This window comes from Rhizophagus irregularis, chromosome 31 (genome assembly GCF_026210795.1).
Source record: "Rhizophagus irregularis chromosome 31, complete sequence".
Lineage (NCBI taxonomy): Eukaryota > Fungi > Glomeromycota > Glomeromycetes > Glomerales > Glomeraceae > Rhizophagus > Rhizophagus irregularis.
Window position 1 is genome coordinate 2,016,750 of NC_089459.1, and position 16,300 is coordinate 2,033,049.

At 24.6% G+C, this 16,300-nt stretch overlaps 7 protein-coding genes across 8 annotated transcripts; 6 read left to right on the forward strand and 1 right to left on the reverse strand.

The window, feature by feature from the left end:
- The first annotated feature begins 53 nt into the window (after window positions 1-53).
- OCT59_022566 (uncharacterized protein) lies at window positions 54-1,328 on the forward strand. The gene is made up of 2 exons (XM_025316138.2): window positions 54-218; window positions 313-1,328. Exons 1-2 carry the CDS (start codon window positions 78-80, stop codon window positions 1,138-1,140), a joined length of 969 nt encoding a protein of 322 aa, XP_025181247.1. The 5' UTR covers window positions 54-77; the 3' UTR covers window positions 1,141-1,328.
- Window positions 1,270-2,377, forward strand: OCT59_022567 (uncharacterized protein). Its single transcript, XM_025316137.2, has 3 exons — window positions 1,270-1,390; window positions 1,469-1,565; window positions 1,643-2,377. Exons 1-3 carry the CDS (start codon window positions 1,331-1,333, stop codon window positions 2,320-2,322), a joined length of 837 nt encoding a protein of 278 aa, XP_025181246.2. The 5' UTR covers window positions 1,270-1,330; the 3' UTR covers window positions 2,323-2,377.
- A 101-nt stretch (window positions 2,378-2,478) lies between these two features.
- Window positions 2,479-3,827, forward strand: OCT59_022568 (uncharacterized protein). The gene is made up of 3 exons (XM_025316136.2): window positions 2,479-2,728; window positions 2,796-2,886; window positions 2,971-3,827. The coding sequence occupies exons 1-3, from the start codon at window positions 2,672-2,674 to the stop codon at window positions 3,687-3,689; spliced, it is 867 nt and encodes a 288-aa protein (XP_025181245.2). The 5' UTR covers window positions 2,479-2,671; the 3' UTR covers window positions 3,690-3,827.
- A 369-nt stretch (window positions 3,828-4,196) lies between these two features.
- OCT59_022569 (uncharacterized protein) lies at window positions 4,197-5,462 on the forward strand. The gene is made up of 2 exons (XM_025316135.2): window positions 4,197-4,797; window positions 4,886-5,462. Exons 1-2 carry the CDS (start codon window positions 4,330-4,332, stop codon window positions 5,285-5,287), a joined length of 870 nt encoding a protein of 289 aa, XP_025181244.2. The 5' UTR covers window positions 4,197-4,329; the 3' UTR covers window positions 5,288-5,462.
- A 228-nt stretch (window positions 5,463-5,690) lies between these two features.
- Window positions 5,691-6,944, forward strand: OCT59_022570 (uncharacterized protein). 2 transcript variants are annotated; one of them, XM_025325414.2, is made up of 3 exons: window positions 5,691-5,954; window positions 6,032-6,159; window positions 6,239-6,944. In XM_025325414.2, exons 1-3 carry the CDS (start codon window positions 5,739-5,741, stop codon window positions 6,708-6,710), a joined length of 816 nt encoding a protein of 271 aa, XP_025181243.1. In that variant the 5' UTR covers window positions 5,691-5,738; the 3' UTR covers window positions 6,711-6,944. The 2 variants fall into 2 exon arrangements, with proteins under 2 accessions (XP_025181243.1, XP_066006279.1); XM_066144856.1 differs by having other exon boundaries at window positions 5,691-5,925.
- Window positions 6,945-9,831: 2,887 nt separating this feature from the next.
- On the forward strand, window positions 9,832-10,456 carry OCT59_022571 (uncharacterized protein; the record flags this gene model as incomplete). Its single annotated transcript, XM_025316134.2, has 3 exons — window positions 9,832-10,134; window positions 10,219-10,238; window positions 10,312-10,456. 3 exons carry the CDS (start codon window positions 9,832-9,834, stop codon window positions 10,454-10,456), a joined length of 468 nt encoding a protein of 155 aa, XP_025181242.1.
- Window positions 10,457-11,723: 1,267 nt separating this feature from the next.
- On the reverse strand, window positions 11,724-14,269 carry OCT59_022572 (uncharacterized protein; the record flags this gene model as incomplete). Its single annotated transcript, XM_066144857.1, has 9 exons — window positions 11,724-11,988; window positions 12,070-12,132; window positions 12,208-12,743; window positions 12,817-12,926; window positions 13,005-13,193; window positions 13,271-13,456; window positions 13,522-13,777; window positions 13,865-13,936; window positions 14,003-14,269. 9 exons carry the CDS (start codon window positions 14,267-14,269, stop codon window positions 11,724-11,726), a joined length of 1,944 nt encoding a protein of 647 aa, XP_066006280.1.
- Window positions 14,270-16,300: the final 2,031 nt, after the last annotated feature.

Sequence of the window (16,300 nt, forward strand, 5' to 3'; positions counted from 1 at the left end):
TACGTGTAACACTAAACAATTATTTATATATAATACAATCACGTAAATGAACTGTAAACATATGTATTTTTTTTAAGATGCAACTAAACGAAATAATCGAAATAATTTGTCAAATTAAAAATAATTTACCTCGAAAATTTCAGAATCGTGGTATTAAATTATGGATCGCAATATCAATATTTATTTTAATTTTCTCGATGACTTTAATGAATTGGACCGTAAGTAAAAAAAAAAATAGTATGTTTTAATGACATTAATTAAATAATTATTATAATTCTATTTCTATTTCTTTTTCAAAAAAAAAAAAAATAGATTTCTCCTAATAATAATGTAAAATCAAAACCAAAAACTGCACCTATTAAAAAACTTTCGGATACAACAATTGATATGTTTGATGATGTTAAAAAGTTAACAGCAAATACAACAGTAGGAGGATCAAATGGATTAGATTGTCGTAAAATAGCAAGTATGATTCAAAGGAGTCCAGCATTTGAATTTCATGGATGTCAAATAGCAACAGGATTACGTAAATTTAAAGAAGAAATATTAGTAGCAAATCTTTTAATACAAAAAATGTATAGTAAAGGATCAAGAGTATATGAAACATTTGATGAAAAAATTGAAGAAATGATAAAACGGTTTAAATATCAAAAAAAGGGTAAAACGGAATATTTTAAAGAAAAAATTAATTTTATAATAATAAAAATTAAAGAATTTAAACAATCAATAGAAGAAGCTCAAAATTTTATACAAGAAGTGGAAAAAACTAGAGATATTACTGCAGGTTATATTCATGATGGAATGAGAGAAGCAGAAAATTTTATTACTACTGAATTAGATTATTTAGGACATACAATTGATAAAGATTTTGCTATTAAAGAAATTATTATTATTAATAATTTTTTAGATCGTTTAAATAATATTGCGGATAAATTAGATAAAATGAGGAAACTTTTAATGGCTTACGAAGATAATTTATCAGATATGTCTAAGGAACTTGATAATAATAATAGAGAAGATGATGATGAAGATGGTATATTTGAAGTTAAGAATGAAGATCTTGTCCATTTACAAAATGCTATTGTTAGGGTGAAGGACAGTCATCGTAAATTTATCCAAAAATCTCTAATTACTTGTTAATAGCTTAATAAAGCTTATAATAGCTTAAATAGTTTAAATAGCTTTGCTGTATAGTGACGTAATTAAACTGCGGTTAAAAGCTATACTGCAGACTTCTGATTCATAAATCAATTTTTCTTTTTTTACTTTGTACCTAAAAATTTCTTTTTTTTTTAAAAAAAAATAAAATAAATTTTTTACAATATTAAATATGAAAGGATTAACGTTAACAAGTGCATTTGTTTTATTTTTCTCAATAATAATTTGGTTTGTAAGTAATAGAATATAAAATATTTACAAAAGTTTTTTTTTAAGTCCTTTAATAAAAAAGTCCTTTAAAAAAAATTAGGTATTTCTACGTGCAAGACCACCAACTTTTTTTTTAATGCAATTTTCTCATGTAACGAACGATATTTTCGAAGAAATTAACAATATTGAACTTCCAAGTAAAAAAAAAAATAAAATTCATTCATTCAATTAAATTCATTTTCGTGTTATAATATTAATCAAATTATCATTATAGCTAAATATACGGCCATGATAGAACATACAGTAACATGTCGTATAATGGCAAATAAGATTCAGAGAAATCCAATATTTAAATCTCATGGAGCTCAAATGGAAAAAAGATTACGTGAATTTGGAGAACGTATCAGGGAATCAGGTCATTTAATACAAAAAATGTATAGTAAAGGTTCAACAGTATATAAATCATTTGATATTGAAATCAAAGCGATGATTTATCGATTAAATCCAAATAATATACGAAAAGGTGATGCTAGATATTTTAAAGAAAGATTAAATGTGTTAATAAAAAAAATCAAAGAATTTAGAATATTAGTTCGACAAACTTATAATTCTATACAAAGAGCAGAAAATGATGGAAATGATACAGTAAATTATATTTCTGATGAGTTAAAAAAAGTCATTACTTTTAATATAGATGATGATGAAGATATTGTAGGAATTAAAAAAGAACTTGGCGGTATTAATAATATTTTAAATCATTTACGTGAAAATTATAGTAATTTAGATAAGATGGAAAAAATTTTAAAGGATTATGAAAATAAATTAACAGATATTTATGATGAACTTGATGATAGATATGATGGTATAGTTGAATTTACTAAAGAAGGTCTTGAATCTTTAAAATTTATTGATAATAATTTAAAGGATAGATTTGTAGACGTTGTACATGTATAATGTAGTGACGTCATTAAATTACTGATATATGTATATAATAAAGCTATAATTAGTTAAATAAAAAGTTGTGCGACAGTTCGTCCTTTTCTCTTTTTGTTTTTAAATCGTGGATTTTTTGATTATTTAATGAGATTTTTATGTTGATTTTTTAAAGTTGTGCAACAGTTCACAGTTCCTCTTCTTTTTCTCTTTATCTTTAAATCGGACAGATTTTTTGATGAAATTTCTTTTGATTTTTTAAAATTGTACAACAGTTCACGGTTCCTCTTCTTTTTCTCTTTTTAGTTTTAAATAAAGCAGATTTTTGAGGAAATAATATTTTAAACTTTTTTTCATTTTTACAATCGATATGAAAGGAGTAATAACCAGCGTAATAGTTTTGATTGTCTCTGTAATATTTTATTTTGTAAGTTTATAAAGAATTTATTTTTCTAAAAAAAATACATGAATAACATATATATTTTTTCTTTTAGGTATATGTAAAAAATAATGTATCTTTATTTCAAAAATTTTCTACTACAACAAATGATGCTTTTGAAGAAATTAATAAATTATCACTTCCAGGTAAGCTTTCATGTGAAAATATATATATATATATATATATATTTATTTATTTATTTATTATAATTAATTTTATTTTTGTTTTAGCCGCAAATACAATTATGGAACATTCTATTGCATTTCGTAAAGTAGCGAATATGATTCAAAGAAGTCCAGCATTTGAACTTCATGGATGTCAAATATCAATAGAATTACGTAAAATTGAAAATACAATAACCATAGCTGGTAATTCATTCATAGAATTTTATAGCGAAGGATCTAAAATATATGAAACACTTGATGAAGAGATTGGAAATATTTTAAATCGGGTAGATTCGAAAATTTTGATTTATTTACAAAATGAGAATAATTCAAAATATTTTGATGAAAGATTAAATATAATGATAAAAAAGATCAAAGAATTTAAAAAATTAGTGGATAATGGACGAAATTCTATATTTGATATAGTAGATAATATAAATAATAATGAAAGTAATTTTGAAGATGGAATAAAAGGAGCCGAAGAATTTATTAAAAATGGAGAATGTGATTCAAAATATTTAGTTGATATAATTAAAGCCAAAAGGGAACTTGAGATCGTTAATCACATATTAAATCATTTTAATAATACTAATGGTAATTTAGATAAAATGAGTCAAATTTTAAATAGTTATCAAGGTGATTTGTTGAATGTTTCCGATGAAATTAAAAACGTTAGTAAATTTGAAGTTACTAGAGAAGATCTTAAACATTTAAGATTAGCTTTGGATATTTTGAAAGAGAGTCATTACAAATTTATCCGAAAATCACTTAATTGTACTCTATGAATTGTACTTTTCATAAATTTGATTGAATAATTTTTTTGTTTATTTGTTTCTTGTAAAGTAAATATATCACATGATTTATCTCATATTGATTGATCCCCATTATTTCTTTTTTTACTATAGCCTCCCCATATAAGGCTTAAAAAAGTAAATAAATAAAAAATAATAACTATTTTAAAAAATTGTACGAATTATAATTAACTAATTATCAATGTGGCACCTAACTATTGTCAATAAATATATTGTCCTTAGAAAAGAAACAATGATTTTCGTATTAAAAAAATAGATTGTCATAGAATTGTTCGTCATTTGTAATCGGTTCTTCCATTTCTAGTATTGTATTATTTTTATATACACATACATTTCCCCTTTTCCCTTTTTTAATAAAGCAATAATGAATTAACAACGATTTAATGCATTTTTCGATCATTTTGATTGGTTCATCAAACCTTTATAACTTTTACGTTATTTTTTCATATAAAAAATCATCAAAATCACCAAATTTACATTATATTTCCTTTGATTCCTTTTCCTGATAATTTTATTTTTATTTTTTTTTGGCCTGGAGCTATTATATAATCTGCATTATTTTGTGGTTATACTTACATTATTACATTATTTTCGCTAATAGTTTTAAAACATCATGCCATCCTCCAACAAATCACCTTCTTTATTATCACTGAATTTCTTTACAATTCCTAACGCTTCTTTACTTACAAATTCTTTCTTATTTTCATCAACATTACTATTAACTAGTTTTATTTTTTTTACAAAAAATAAAAATAAACAACAAAAAGCTTGGTTTTTAACATTTTTAACATCAATAGTAATGACATTAGGTTCAATACCATTCTTATATCAATTGATTTTTAATGCTAATTGGAATGTTAATAATCTTCCAAGTGAATCAAATTTATCTATAATATTGGTTGGATTTTTTATGACTTATTGTATAATTGATTTATTATTGAGTAAATTCTTTTATGAAAATGAAATTAGTAATATAACCAATATGAAAGGTTATTTACATCATTTGGTTTATCTTGTATTATCGAGTTTTGTTATTTATAATCAAAGAACAGAAATATTTTGTTTAATGTCTATTTTTGAGGTAAATTTATGCTGCATCTTTTAGTAATTTTCAATTTTTTTAAATTTTTTATGAAATTAATGAAATTAATTACCATTTTTTTTTATAGGCTTCAACACTTGTTCTAGCAACTGGAAAAATCAATAACAAATCTCCTAAACAAGATCTTTTATATGCAACAACATTCGTTTCAACAAGATTATTATTTCATGCTATAATGATATACCTTTATTTTAATTATCATCAATCAAAATCAATTTGGTTGATATTATCCTTTCTTTATCCCTTTCATTGTTATTGGTTTTATGGTTTTATTAGACAAAAAGTCTATGCAAGAAATCGACAAAGAAAATTATCTCAATATAATAAAATGTTTTATAGTAAAAAAGAATTAGAAGAAGCTTTAAACAGTATTCAACCTAAACCTATACATTATTTCTTAGAAAAAGAAGATAATGATTCGGAAGTTGAAGAAAGAAGATCAAATACATTATTCACTTTAATATATTAAGTGACGAATACTCAATGATTGATTAGTAAATTAACAATGTAGATTTTGGGAATAATGGGGAAATTTATGTATATATTTATATTATTATTATTATTTATTGTATTCATTAACTTGGACTTTTGTACAAACATTTTTTAAATTAAAATATATTTATATATTTATTTATTTTAAAATATATTCTAATATGCTACATACATAAATAATTTTTATTTGTCATTTAAAACGCGTAAATTAACATGATAAAAATAAAAATATGATAAAATATGATAAAATTAATTATAAAACAAGTGACATGCAATCTAATGCAAACTACTGTCGACCTGATACTAAGACAACAGAAATTGATCGGCAATTCGCGTTACATATATAATTGAATCAAGTCCTATTATTATTTATGATTATTGTATGACATTTCCTGTCAACTGTTTTGTTTCTTACCGATAGTTAAAAAATGCAAAGCTACTCTTCATTTGATTCCACGGTTTTAGTAACACCGGGAAGTAGTTTTATGTTATCACAATCTCAACCACAAACACCAGTAACAGCAACAGGAAGTTCCTCTGAAATAGATCGTTTTCCAAGAGAAGAATTTTCATTCCTACCACATATTTTACAAATTCTTGATAAAGTAGAAACAGGTAAAAATGAACAAGAAATAAAAGCAATGGTACAGTAAATTTTATGTTATTTACCGAATTATTTTATCAGAAATCAGAATTAACATTTTTCTTTTTTTGTTTTTAGATGAGAAAATTAAAAGATAAAGTTAATCGATGTCAAAAAATATTAGATGATTTACCTGGAGCTGATTTATCAAGAGAACGACAAGAAAGATTAAAAAATGAAGACAAAGAAATATTAGAAAATAAAAAGTTTGTAGTTTTAAAATTAATGGTTTTAAATGACGTGAAAGAAGTTTATTTAAATTTTTTTTATTAATGTTCAATTTAGGAAAAGGCGTCAAAGATATTTAGGATTACAAATTTTTCAAACTGCAGCTGCAATATGTTATAATAATCAAAATATTCAAAATATTCAAAGTAATCCACCTAATCCAGATAATCCAATTAATCCACTCGATCAATCTAATCCGATTAATCCACTTGACTCACTTAATTCACTTGATTCACTTGGTTCAATTGATCCAATTGACTCACTTAATTCACTTGATTCACTTAATTCAATTTCAATTCTTCCACTTGATTCACTTAATACACTTGATCCATTAAATCTAATTGATCCACCTAATTCATCAAATCAAATTAGTCTACTTGATTCACTTGATACATTTGATGCAATTAATTCACTTGAACTTGAATCAATTAATCAAATTAATCCTGATACTACTACTACTACTACTACTACTACTGTAAATACTGTTCCAACAGAAGATAATAATCAGATGGACACTACTGAAGGTTAAAATAAAGGTTGTACTTTTTAAGATGATGTTTTTCTTAATGAAAATTAATAATAGATTTATAATTATTAAATAATTAATTTAATTTAACTAATGCATTAGTTATAAAGTCTTTTTCTTTATTGAATTAGATATACTAATTTTATAATAAGTAGATCCTTAACAATGCTATTATCATAAATATTTTATTAATAAATATAAAAAAAAATAATAATATATTTTTTTTTTACATTTTTTAATTAATATAAAATCATTGAATTATATTTTTTTTATTATAGTTTAAAAATAGTTAACAATTAATTAATGGTTTTATCTAATTTATTATAAAGTTTTTAAAAGTTAAATTTCTAAAATTTTTTTTTTTAATAATGGAATTTGCATTTTATAAAATTTTGGTTATAAATTTTTTTTAATATATAATTAACTATTAAAAATTGAATTATTATACAAAATTAGAAAATTTTATTAATAATTATCTTGTATTATACTTTTTTGTTAATGTTTTTTCTTATTAATAGTTAAAAAATATAAAGTTATCTTTTATTTAAATTATAATTTTAGCTATAAATATAAATAATAATAATAAAAACTAAAAAGTACTTTTAAAATAGATTATTTTTTAAAAGAAGAATTTTTATTTTTATTATATATTTTACAAATTTTTAATAAAGTAAAAATAGATAAAAATAAACAAAAAACAAAAACAATAATATAGTAAAATTTATATTATTAATTTACTTAAAGTTGATTTATTAAGAAATTAATAAAAAAGATTAATAAAAATAAAATAAAATTATATTAAAAAAATAAAAAGGTTGTAATTTTAAAATTAATAATTTTTAAATAATATAAAAAAAAGCTAATTTAATTTTTTTATTAACAGTTAATATTTAGTTTAAAAACAAAATATCAAAAAATACAAATTTTTTAAATTGCAATTGCAATATATATTATAATAATCAAAATAATTAAAGTAACTTACAAATTATTCAAATAAATTATTTAAATTATTAAATTACTTTATTTTTTTCTCAATTACTATAATAAATGAAATATATAAAAAAAATCTATATATATTATTTACTAATCATTTATCTTATTAATTACAACTAATTTGTTAATAAAAATTTACATTATTTACCATTTAGTTAAAATAATGACTTTTTATAAATTGATTAGTTTATTCAGTTTAGTTTATTGAATTTAATTAATTTAATTAATTTAATTAATTTATTTGATTTATTTAATTCAATGAATTCAATTAATTTATTTAATTTATTTAATTCGATTTTTTTAATTAATTTATTTAATTTATTTAATTCAATTCTTTTAATTAATTTATTTAATTTACTTGATTTATTATTAAATTTAAATATAAATTTAGTTTAACTAATTAAATTAATTTTAATAAAAAATAAAAAAAAAGTAAAATTTTCCATTGTAAATATAATATATTCCATTTTTCCTTTTTAATAATTTATATATTAATTATAAAATAAATTATGTTAGATTTTTTTAAAAAAAGTACTGTATATTGATAAATAAATTATTTTTTTAAAAAAAAATAGTTTTTATTTTATAAATACTATTATAAATTACTTTAATTTTTATATATTAGTTAATAAAATAATTTTATTATAAATAATATTAAAATTTTAAGATTAGTAGTCATTATTTATTTATATATTTTAAGATAAAATAATAATTCCAAATTTTTAAAAATTTTTAATTCTAATTTTTTTTATTAATATTAATATATAAAATCTTTTCTATAAATTTTTACAAATTAAATTGCCAAATATATTATATTACCTAAAGTAAAAAATAATTATGAGTTAGTTGAAAAAATCAGAATTCTTAAGGATTATATATTTATAGATAGAAAAAATCTTCAAGAAAAGATCTTAATTTCTAAAACATTACTAATAAGAATAATACTTCTAATTTCTTTGGAAATTAATTATAAATGAATTTTTTATAATTTATAAAACTATCTTTATTTGATTATAGATTATTACTTTAAATAATTATATGAATTGGTTAAATTATAATTAATTTTAAATGATCTTAAAAGTGAGTAAAATATTATTCTATTAGTTACATCTAACTAATCTAACTAGCTGGATAAATTACACTATAATATAATATTATTTTTATTATACAAAAATAATTTGTTAATAAATAATTATAATACAACTTCTTAAAAAAAATTTGTGTTTATGTCATTATCCTTCATTTATAGGTCTTAAAAGGCATAATTGCCTACTAATTTTCAGTTCTCATTTCTTTTATTATGATTTACAATAATGAATCAACTTTGAATTATTTTATTTTTATTTTTATTAATAAAGTAAAAATAGTATTAGCAATGATTATATAGAAACTTGATACAAGAACCAAATCGCCTAAAGACCACTTCACTTAGATGGAGATGGAAAAATTACCCCAAAGTTTGATTTATTTCAAAATACATGATCACACATGATCACATGATGCTATTGTTTATTTAAATGATCGACTTGAAGTACTACTATGACATAATTTTATCATCGGCGAAGTTGCTCCGCACGGGGCACATATAGCGAACAAAGATTCGGTATAATTATGTAGTATATATTAAGAGAATGCCGTCCGACTTTATGACCTCCCTTGGACTTTTATCTAATCATTTTTATTATGCCCGAATTTGGTAACCATATGTTTTACAGTCCGACAATTGCCGAAATGATGTTCATTTAATTTCAATAATTATTTGAAATCAAGTGATATAAATGTTTACATTCATTTATTCATTGGGTATTACTAAATGTTTATCAAATAATTAAAAATTTCTTTATAAATTAATTAACAAGTCTCTCAAGTAATAGCAAATTGAAAAATTGAAATTTACGTAAATCCAAAATCCTACGAAATTATCCTAAACTATACATCTGTAAAAATTAAAATTAACTAATTAGTCTTAATTTGAACTTAGCATTTATTCATCATATCAGTCAAATTCTTCACCTCCGAATTTGTCAATAATTTTCGAAAGCTTAAATACTAGTCAGCTATTTGTTTTGAGATCATATAATCACATAACATTCAATAAGTCCATCAGTAGCTCACCAACCCTTCCTAACAAATGAGTTACAATACCTCTTCTCGTCCTCCACCATATCATGCTACAATATGTGCCCGGGTTGGATGTCAGAATTCCTGTCTTGTGAATACCAATAATAAAACTTATCTCTTCTGTAGTGTCAACTGTGCTAAACTTTATCAAAGAGACATGACTCTAACAAGGTGCAATACTTGTCAGAATCAATTCTACGGCACGATGTGCCCTTATTGTTCGCATTCTTCTTGCATACGAGGTTCTCGACAGCCACGACGAAATATTAGGCTTGAAAGTGCACATTATTCAATTTCTGTCCAGGAAAATACTGTAAGTATTAATATGTTAGATATATTTTTGATATGTCTTCCATGAAAATTATATTCTAAATAATTTATTATTTGGTGTAAACAGCCATTGTTGCAATCTCAATCGTAAGTATTTTGTATTACTGTAGTTCGTTCGTGTATTTGAAACTAATAGATTTGATTATTTTTTACTCAATAGTTACGATAACAATGATGATGAGTGCGGAGAATTTATCGGTGGATGTTGCGGATGTTGTTGCATAATCATTATTTTAATTATTGTGTTTCTCTCCGGGGTTTGGTCAGCAAATCATATACATATTCATGATTTGTTATTCCCTTAAATAATTTGCCATTTAAAAGTATTCCGATTTCAGATATATAAATATATATTATAAACCATATTGTCGATATTTCATAATATTTAAATGTCTTAATTTCATCTTTTTCAGCTTTTTTTCCAACCTAGCTAATGAATGAATACGACAGTATATTAAAATTGTATATAATTAGAAAACTACATTTATTCCCGTAAAGTCGCGTTAATTATTACCGAAATTATTAAATTATTTTTTAAAGTCTATGTTCTTTAAATATCTATCTAAATAATTGATTCTTTCCTTAAACTGTCAAGTTGTATCATTTATTCAGTTTATTAATTATATAAAATAGAAAATTAATAATACAAAACCTCATCTCCATTTAATTCTGTGCCATATGCTCGGGCCGCATTATAATTCCTGTCTTTATCCCATCGGTATTATGTATGCCCCGATGTTAATTACTCCACACTGTAAATAAAATTCATCAGTGTATACGTCATACACAATGATATCTAGGAAAAACTCCATACACACCTCGTGAATATTTTAGTTATTCACCGATATCCGTATGTATGTTAATAGAGTCATCTTGTAGGTATTATTTTAGAGCTATTTTGGTTGATTAGTACTGTATATTGATTCCAATATCAATTCTGAGTCTAGAAAATTCTGTAAGTAATGGATTTGGCTTATCATAATAAATTTAAATTATCATTTATTTTATAGAACAATTGCTATACTGCTATAAATACTCCTCGCAACAGTATATTCATTCGTTCTTTATTAAAAGAAATTTATAATTCAAGTTTATATCAAGTTTTAAGCTTAAGTTTTCGTGACATAATCAAAAATATTTAAAGCAAATTTCTATCATACATATGATAGCTTCCATTGCAGTTGTATTGAAATAACCTCAGAAATATTACTGAGGCTCGCAAATATAATCTTTTGTTATGTATTGTCTCGATGATTTATTTCTTATCGCGACAAAGTTTGTATTTTTATAATTTACTAGTAATCCTATAATGTAAATACTAAATTTTGGAACTGGTAATAACAGTTAAATATCTTTTTATGGAACAAATATTTATGGTTTCAGTTATTTCATAATCATTCCTTATCTGTATTTATGATACTAATTAAAAAACTATCTAATGGATACCACCTGGGCCATACTTATGATGGCTAATAACGCCTGTATGATGTGTGTAAAGTGGTTGAAAATCTACATTTTTTACTAATTGATAATTATCAACGTCTGTATCATAAACATGAAGTTCATCTTGATCTAATGGGCACCCAACTGGATCCATCGATATGCAATATCCTTCCAAGACCAAGGCTCACCAATACTTGGTAAAATTTCTCCATTTTTCATAGGTCCACGACTAATTGCAATATCAGCAAATGCGGAGCCCATTTTATTAGCAGGTGCCATCATTCTAGTAATAAAGGGACTATTTTCAGGTTGATTTGGTATAACCATTCGGTGTTCATTCTTGTCACAAATTAATGCTTTCATTATCCAAATTGGATCATCTTGATCGAACCACCTAAAAATTATTGTTATAACGTCGGTAAGATACTCCTTCCGCTTCTTAGAATGTATAAGATTAATGTTATTCTAAACATACCAATGAATGTCTTTTGTTATAATACTATCAGGATCTTCAGGATTAGGTCCAGTTAATATGTGGCTGTTTTGAAAGAATTATTAGTACTAATTATAAAATACTGTTTATAATTATTCACATAAATGTTAGGTATCCTACCTATGTCCCAGAGTGGCATATTGATTATTTTTCAATGTTGTAATAAGACGTCTCATTTCGGTAACGATATTAAGAGACAATATTGGATCTGACGGTTTATTATTAGGATCAAGAGAACGGATCCATTCATTCCACAAATTAAGCTCTTCTTCAGTAAATACCTTGTACATGGGCCCATCCCAGGTTGTTAAACGAGACAATATTGGAGAATTTTTTGGATCTCCTTTCACAACATATGAACTCTCGACTAAAGCATCCAAAAAGCCTTCTGGGTTATTGAACAATTCATTTATAAATTTATCTCCAAATTTTCGATCATTATGATTACGACTCGCATAAGGAGCTTTGTGAGCAATCATTTTAATCATTCTTTGACGTAGATCTGGTTTGCCTAATTGTGATTTACCGATGTTAACAATATTATGAGATAATGCATGGTCATAAATCATTGTGTGCGATGGAAATTCATATCTACCGATTCTTTTTTGATAAAGCATTTCTTCGAAATCCCTCGCAAGTGTTCCAGCACTCCATAACTATGTGCAATATTGTTTAACAAAAAAAAGAGATTTCAAGCGTATAAAGCGTATAATGAAGATTAACGCTCACTGAAGCAAATCCAATCCAAATACGTCTCCAATGCTCTTGGACGGCATCATCCCCACCATTTTGTCTCACATGATCTAGATAGAGTTCGATGGAACGTTTTGCATTGGCACCTTAAGTAAATAATAAGTATACAATGTTAGTAAAATTTTCGTATTAAAAGTATTTATAACTTTTATGACAAACCTTACCATGACCTGAAGAAGCATTATCAATTGCAACATGCATTTCGTAAAAATGAGGGTTCAACCCGTAATATTTGAATAATTTGATATTTGGTGCTACTTCTAATACAGTCCATTCGATTAAAAGGGTAAAACCAAGGATTTCAGGAAAGAACAGATCGGAGAATTGAGAGATACATAAAGACAAAGCTGGTACTATCGATTCAAATAAAGCGAAGGATTATTGTATACTCTAAAAATATACATAACAAAAAAAGTTTTAAATTACTTACTTGAGAAAGCCGAGTCAAGAAATCTTGGATCTTCTGCATAGGCTCTCTGATATACTTCAGGTAGATGTATACCACAACTTGCGAGCAGAGTAGTATATAATGTTGAATGATTATGCTCGGCTTTACCATTACCAAGCTCATCTTGCAAGATTTCAGAAAGAAGCGATGTGATCTCATCGGTTGGACCTTACAATAAAGATTAAATAATTACCAAAATATAGTGAAACTAATGATAAAACAGCGCAATTTACCTAATTTAACTGCATAACGTAACCAAGCACCATCTGTCTGATTGAAAGGTGCCCATTGGCGGATACTTTCTATTACATCCTTACGAGAATTATAGATAGGATCGTTTGCTGGTTCATACTTATCCACTTCTTCTTTTACGTAAACGTAAATATGTTGCAAACGTTTGTTAAATGCATCTTGAGTAAATTCAAAGTGTTTAAGCAATTTCCCATAACGTCCTAATTCAGATGGAGGGTTCTCGATTAAAGATTTCGCCTGTAAGTAGAGAATAAATTTTCATCGTTTCTATGATAAGAAAATTTTTTACTCTCAAAAATAAAATTATAGTATCGCATAACTGACTTTGTCAAGATAGTCGTATGCCATTTTTTTAGCTGTCGGCAAAAATTCGGGGAATGATTCATTGTTTAACAACTATAATGTAAGAAAATCTCTTGTAAAATTTCTATGCTTTAAAATTCACAGTAATTTAGAAATTACCTTATAGAAAGCTTCTCGTTCAGGTGGAAGTCCTTTTTTCTTGCCGGTTTCCATCCATTTTTTGAATTTGTCGATTTTTTCTTGATTCCATTTACCACCAGCACCTGATGGTGGCATTTGACCGGAGGTTAGCCTTTTGTAAATTTCATCTGCTTTATCACAAACGGCTTCATAGTCATAAAGGTCGAAGCTAAAATACATGCAGTTACGATCTTTCTCTCTAAACAAAGGTTTAATATCTTGATAAAAAGTTATTTCTTTATCCATTTTGATTTGTTTTACTTAAAAAGCTGTGCTTTTACAGGATATATGCTATATGGACTTTATATTCATTCCCATGAAATACCTTTTAACTGAGTATGTGGGTGCGTTTATATTTTCGTTACACGTTTTGATGAAATTCATTCACATGAAGGGCGAAAAAAAGGATAATATTAATTGATCATTGGTAGAACTTTGTTCTTCCTAAAGAAGTTAATAAATGGAAATTTCAAGAGATACCGCAATTAATATAAACAAACTTTAATTAGAAAATTCTTATGATTATTTATTTATGCGCCTTTTCATAAGATTTTAATTTAATAACGAATTAATCGGTTAAATGATATATTTAACCGATTTTATGTAACAACGCTTGCCAATTTATGGTTAAAATATTATTACTTCATTTTAACAATACGAAATTTCAATCTTAGCTCGGCGTTCTACCATATAATCTATTCAATAATTAATTATTTTCATTGATAAGTGTGTCAAAAAAAGTCTGGATGTCACTTTATTAGTTGTCATTCACACACAAAGTTATACGGGTAATTTATGAAAAATGTAACAATCAATAAACACGATTTTGAACCTCTAGTACTTTGTTCAACTATTTATGGATATGGAACCGAGTTGTTTAAGTAAAAGAATCTTTGTAAGTTAGCAGACATAATAGAAAGAAATTCTATTGTAATCGTATATTTTTTTAATAATTAAGATCCTTCTTATTTTTATGAATTTAGTTTCCACTATCGAATTCCTAAAAATAATAATTAATAAAAAAAAATTTCATTCTTTTTATTAATAATATTAAATTCTCGTTCAAAATTTTTTTGGTCTAATGTAAACTTTAAATAAATAATAAATTTACATACTGTACTGTATATATTTGCTTCCCTAAAAAGAAATATTTCTTAATTCCATTTTGATCTACGCAATAAAGTAGCTATTTAAAATCCTTGATTCTTCTCTATATCGATACGATGAAATAATTTATTATAAACGGAAAAAGCCTTAATGTTTAGTGAAACATGGCATTGCAAATAGATTAATTAATTTATCGTAAATTTCTTTACTACATTTTGATGAAAGTTTTATGGAATATCTTTGTCCGTTCAGCTGGATTAAATCTCAATCTCAGGGTAAATGTTTTTCTATTTACCTTCATAATTTGTCCTTGCACATACAAATATTCCCATTGTATCATTCATAACAAATTTGATTATATTTTCTTCATGAATATTCCTACTTTTAAAAATACTGGTTGTATAATTTTGTATATATAAATATTAGTTATAACATTAGTTTTAAAGAATTTCAATAGTACAATTATAAGCTAAAATCAAAAAATAGCCTGTTAGTATTTCAACCTGCCTGCCATATATACCAATAAATTCTCAGGGAAAATCGATAAGTAAAGAAAAAGAATCTTCAAAGTTCACTATGATCAAATAAATAACGGACATTATCATTATAGGACAAACGTGGTTTATCAAAACAAATAGGCCTATTATATTTACAAGAGGATTTAGCGTAAACTTTCTTTTTAATCGTCTCTGCTTTGGCCATATGTGTGGATAATTTATCTGTTAAAGCAAGATAATAAGAGCTACATCCTTCACAGCAAGCCGATACTTAATATTCGTCCCATATATTTGAAAGGAGGCATAAGTGTAATGTCAGACATACATTAGGAACAGTGATATTGTTAAAGGATAAGGATGCATATTGAATATACATAGGACGAGGCGCATACAGCCTGTTTATGTAATAAATTATGTACATTAGATAGATTATAATTATATTATTGTTTTTTTACTGCCTCATAAAATTTCTGTGATCATACCCACTAGGTGTATAATAAAATTCTCTAAGGATAATATCCTGTTCTATTTTAGGAACATGAGAATTTGAATCCATTTGTTATAATCAACAAACTTAAATTTAACCTAGAATAAAATGAGAAATATCTTCAATACTTTTGGTAGGTTGGTATAGATAGACTTGCAGAAGGAAAATCTCCTGTTTAAAAAATAA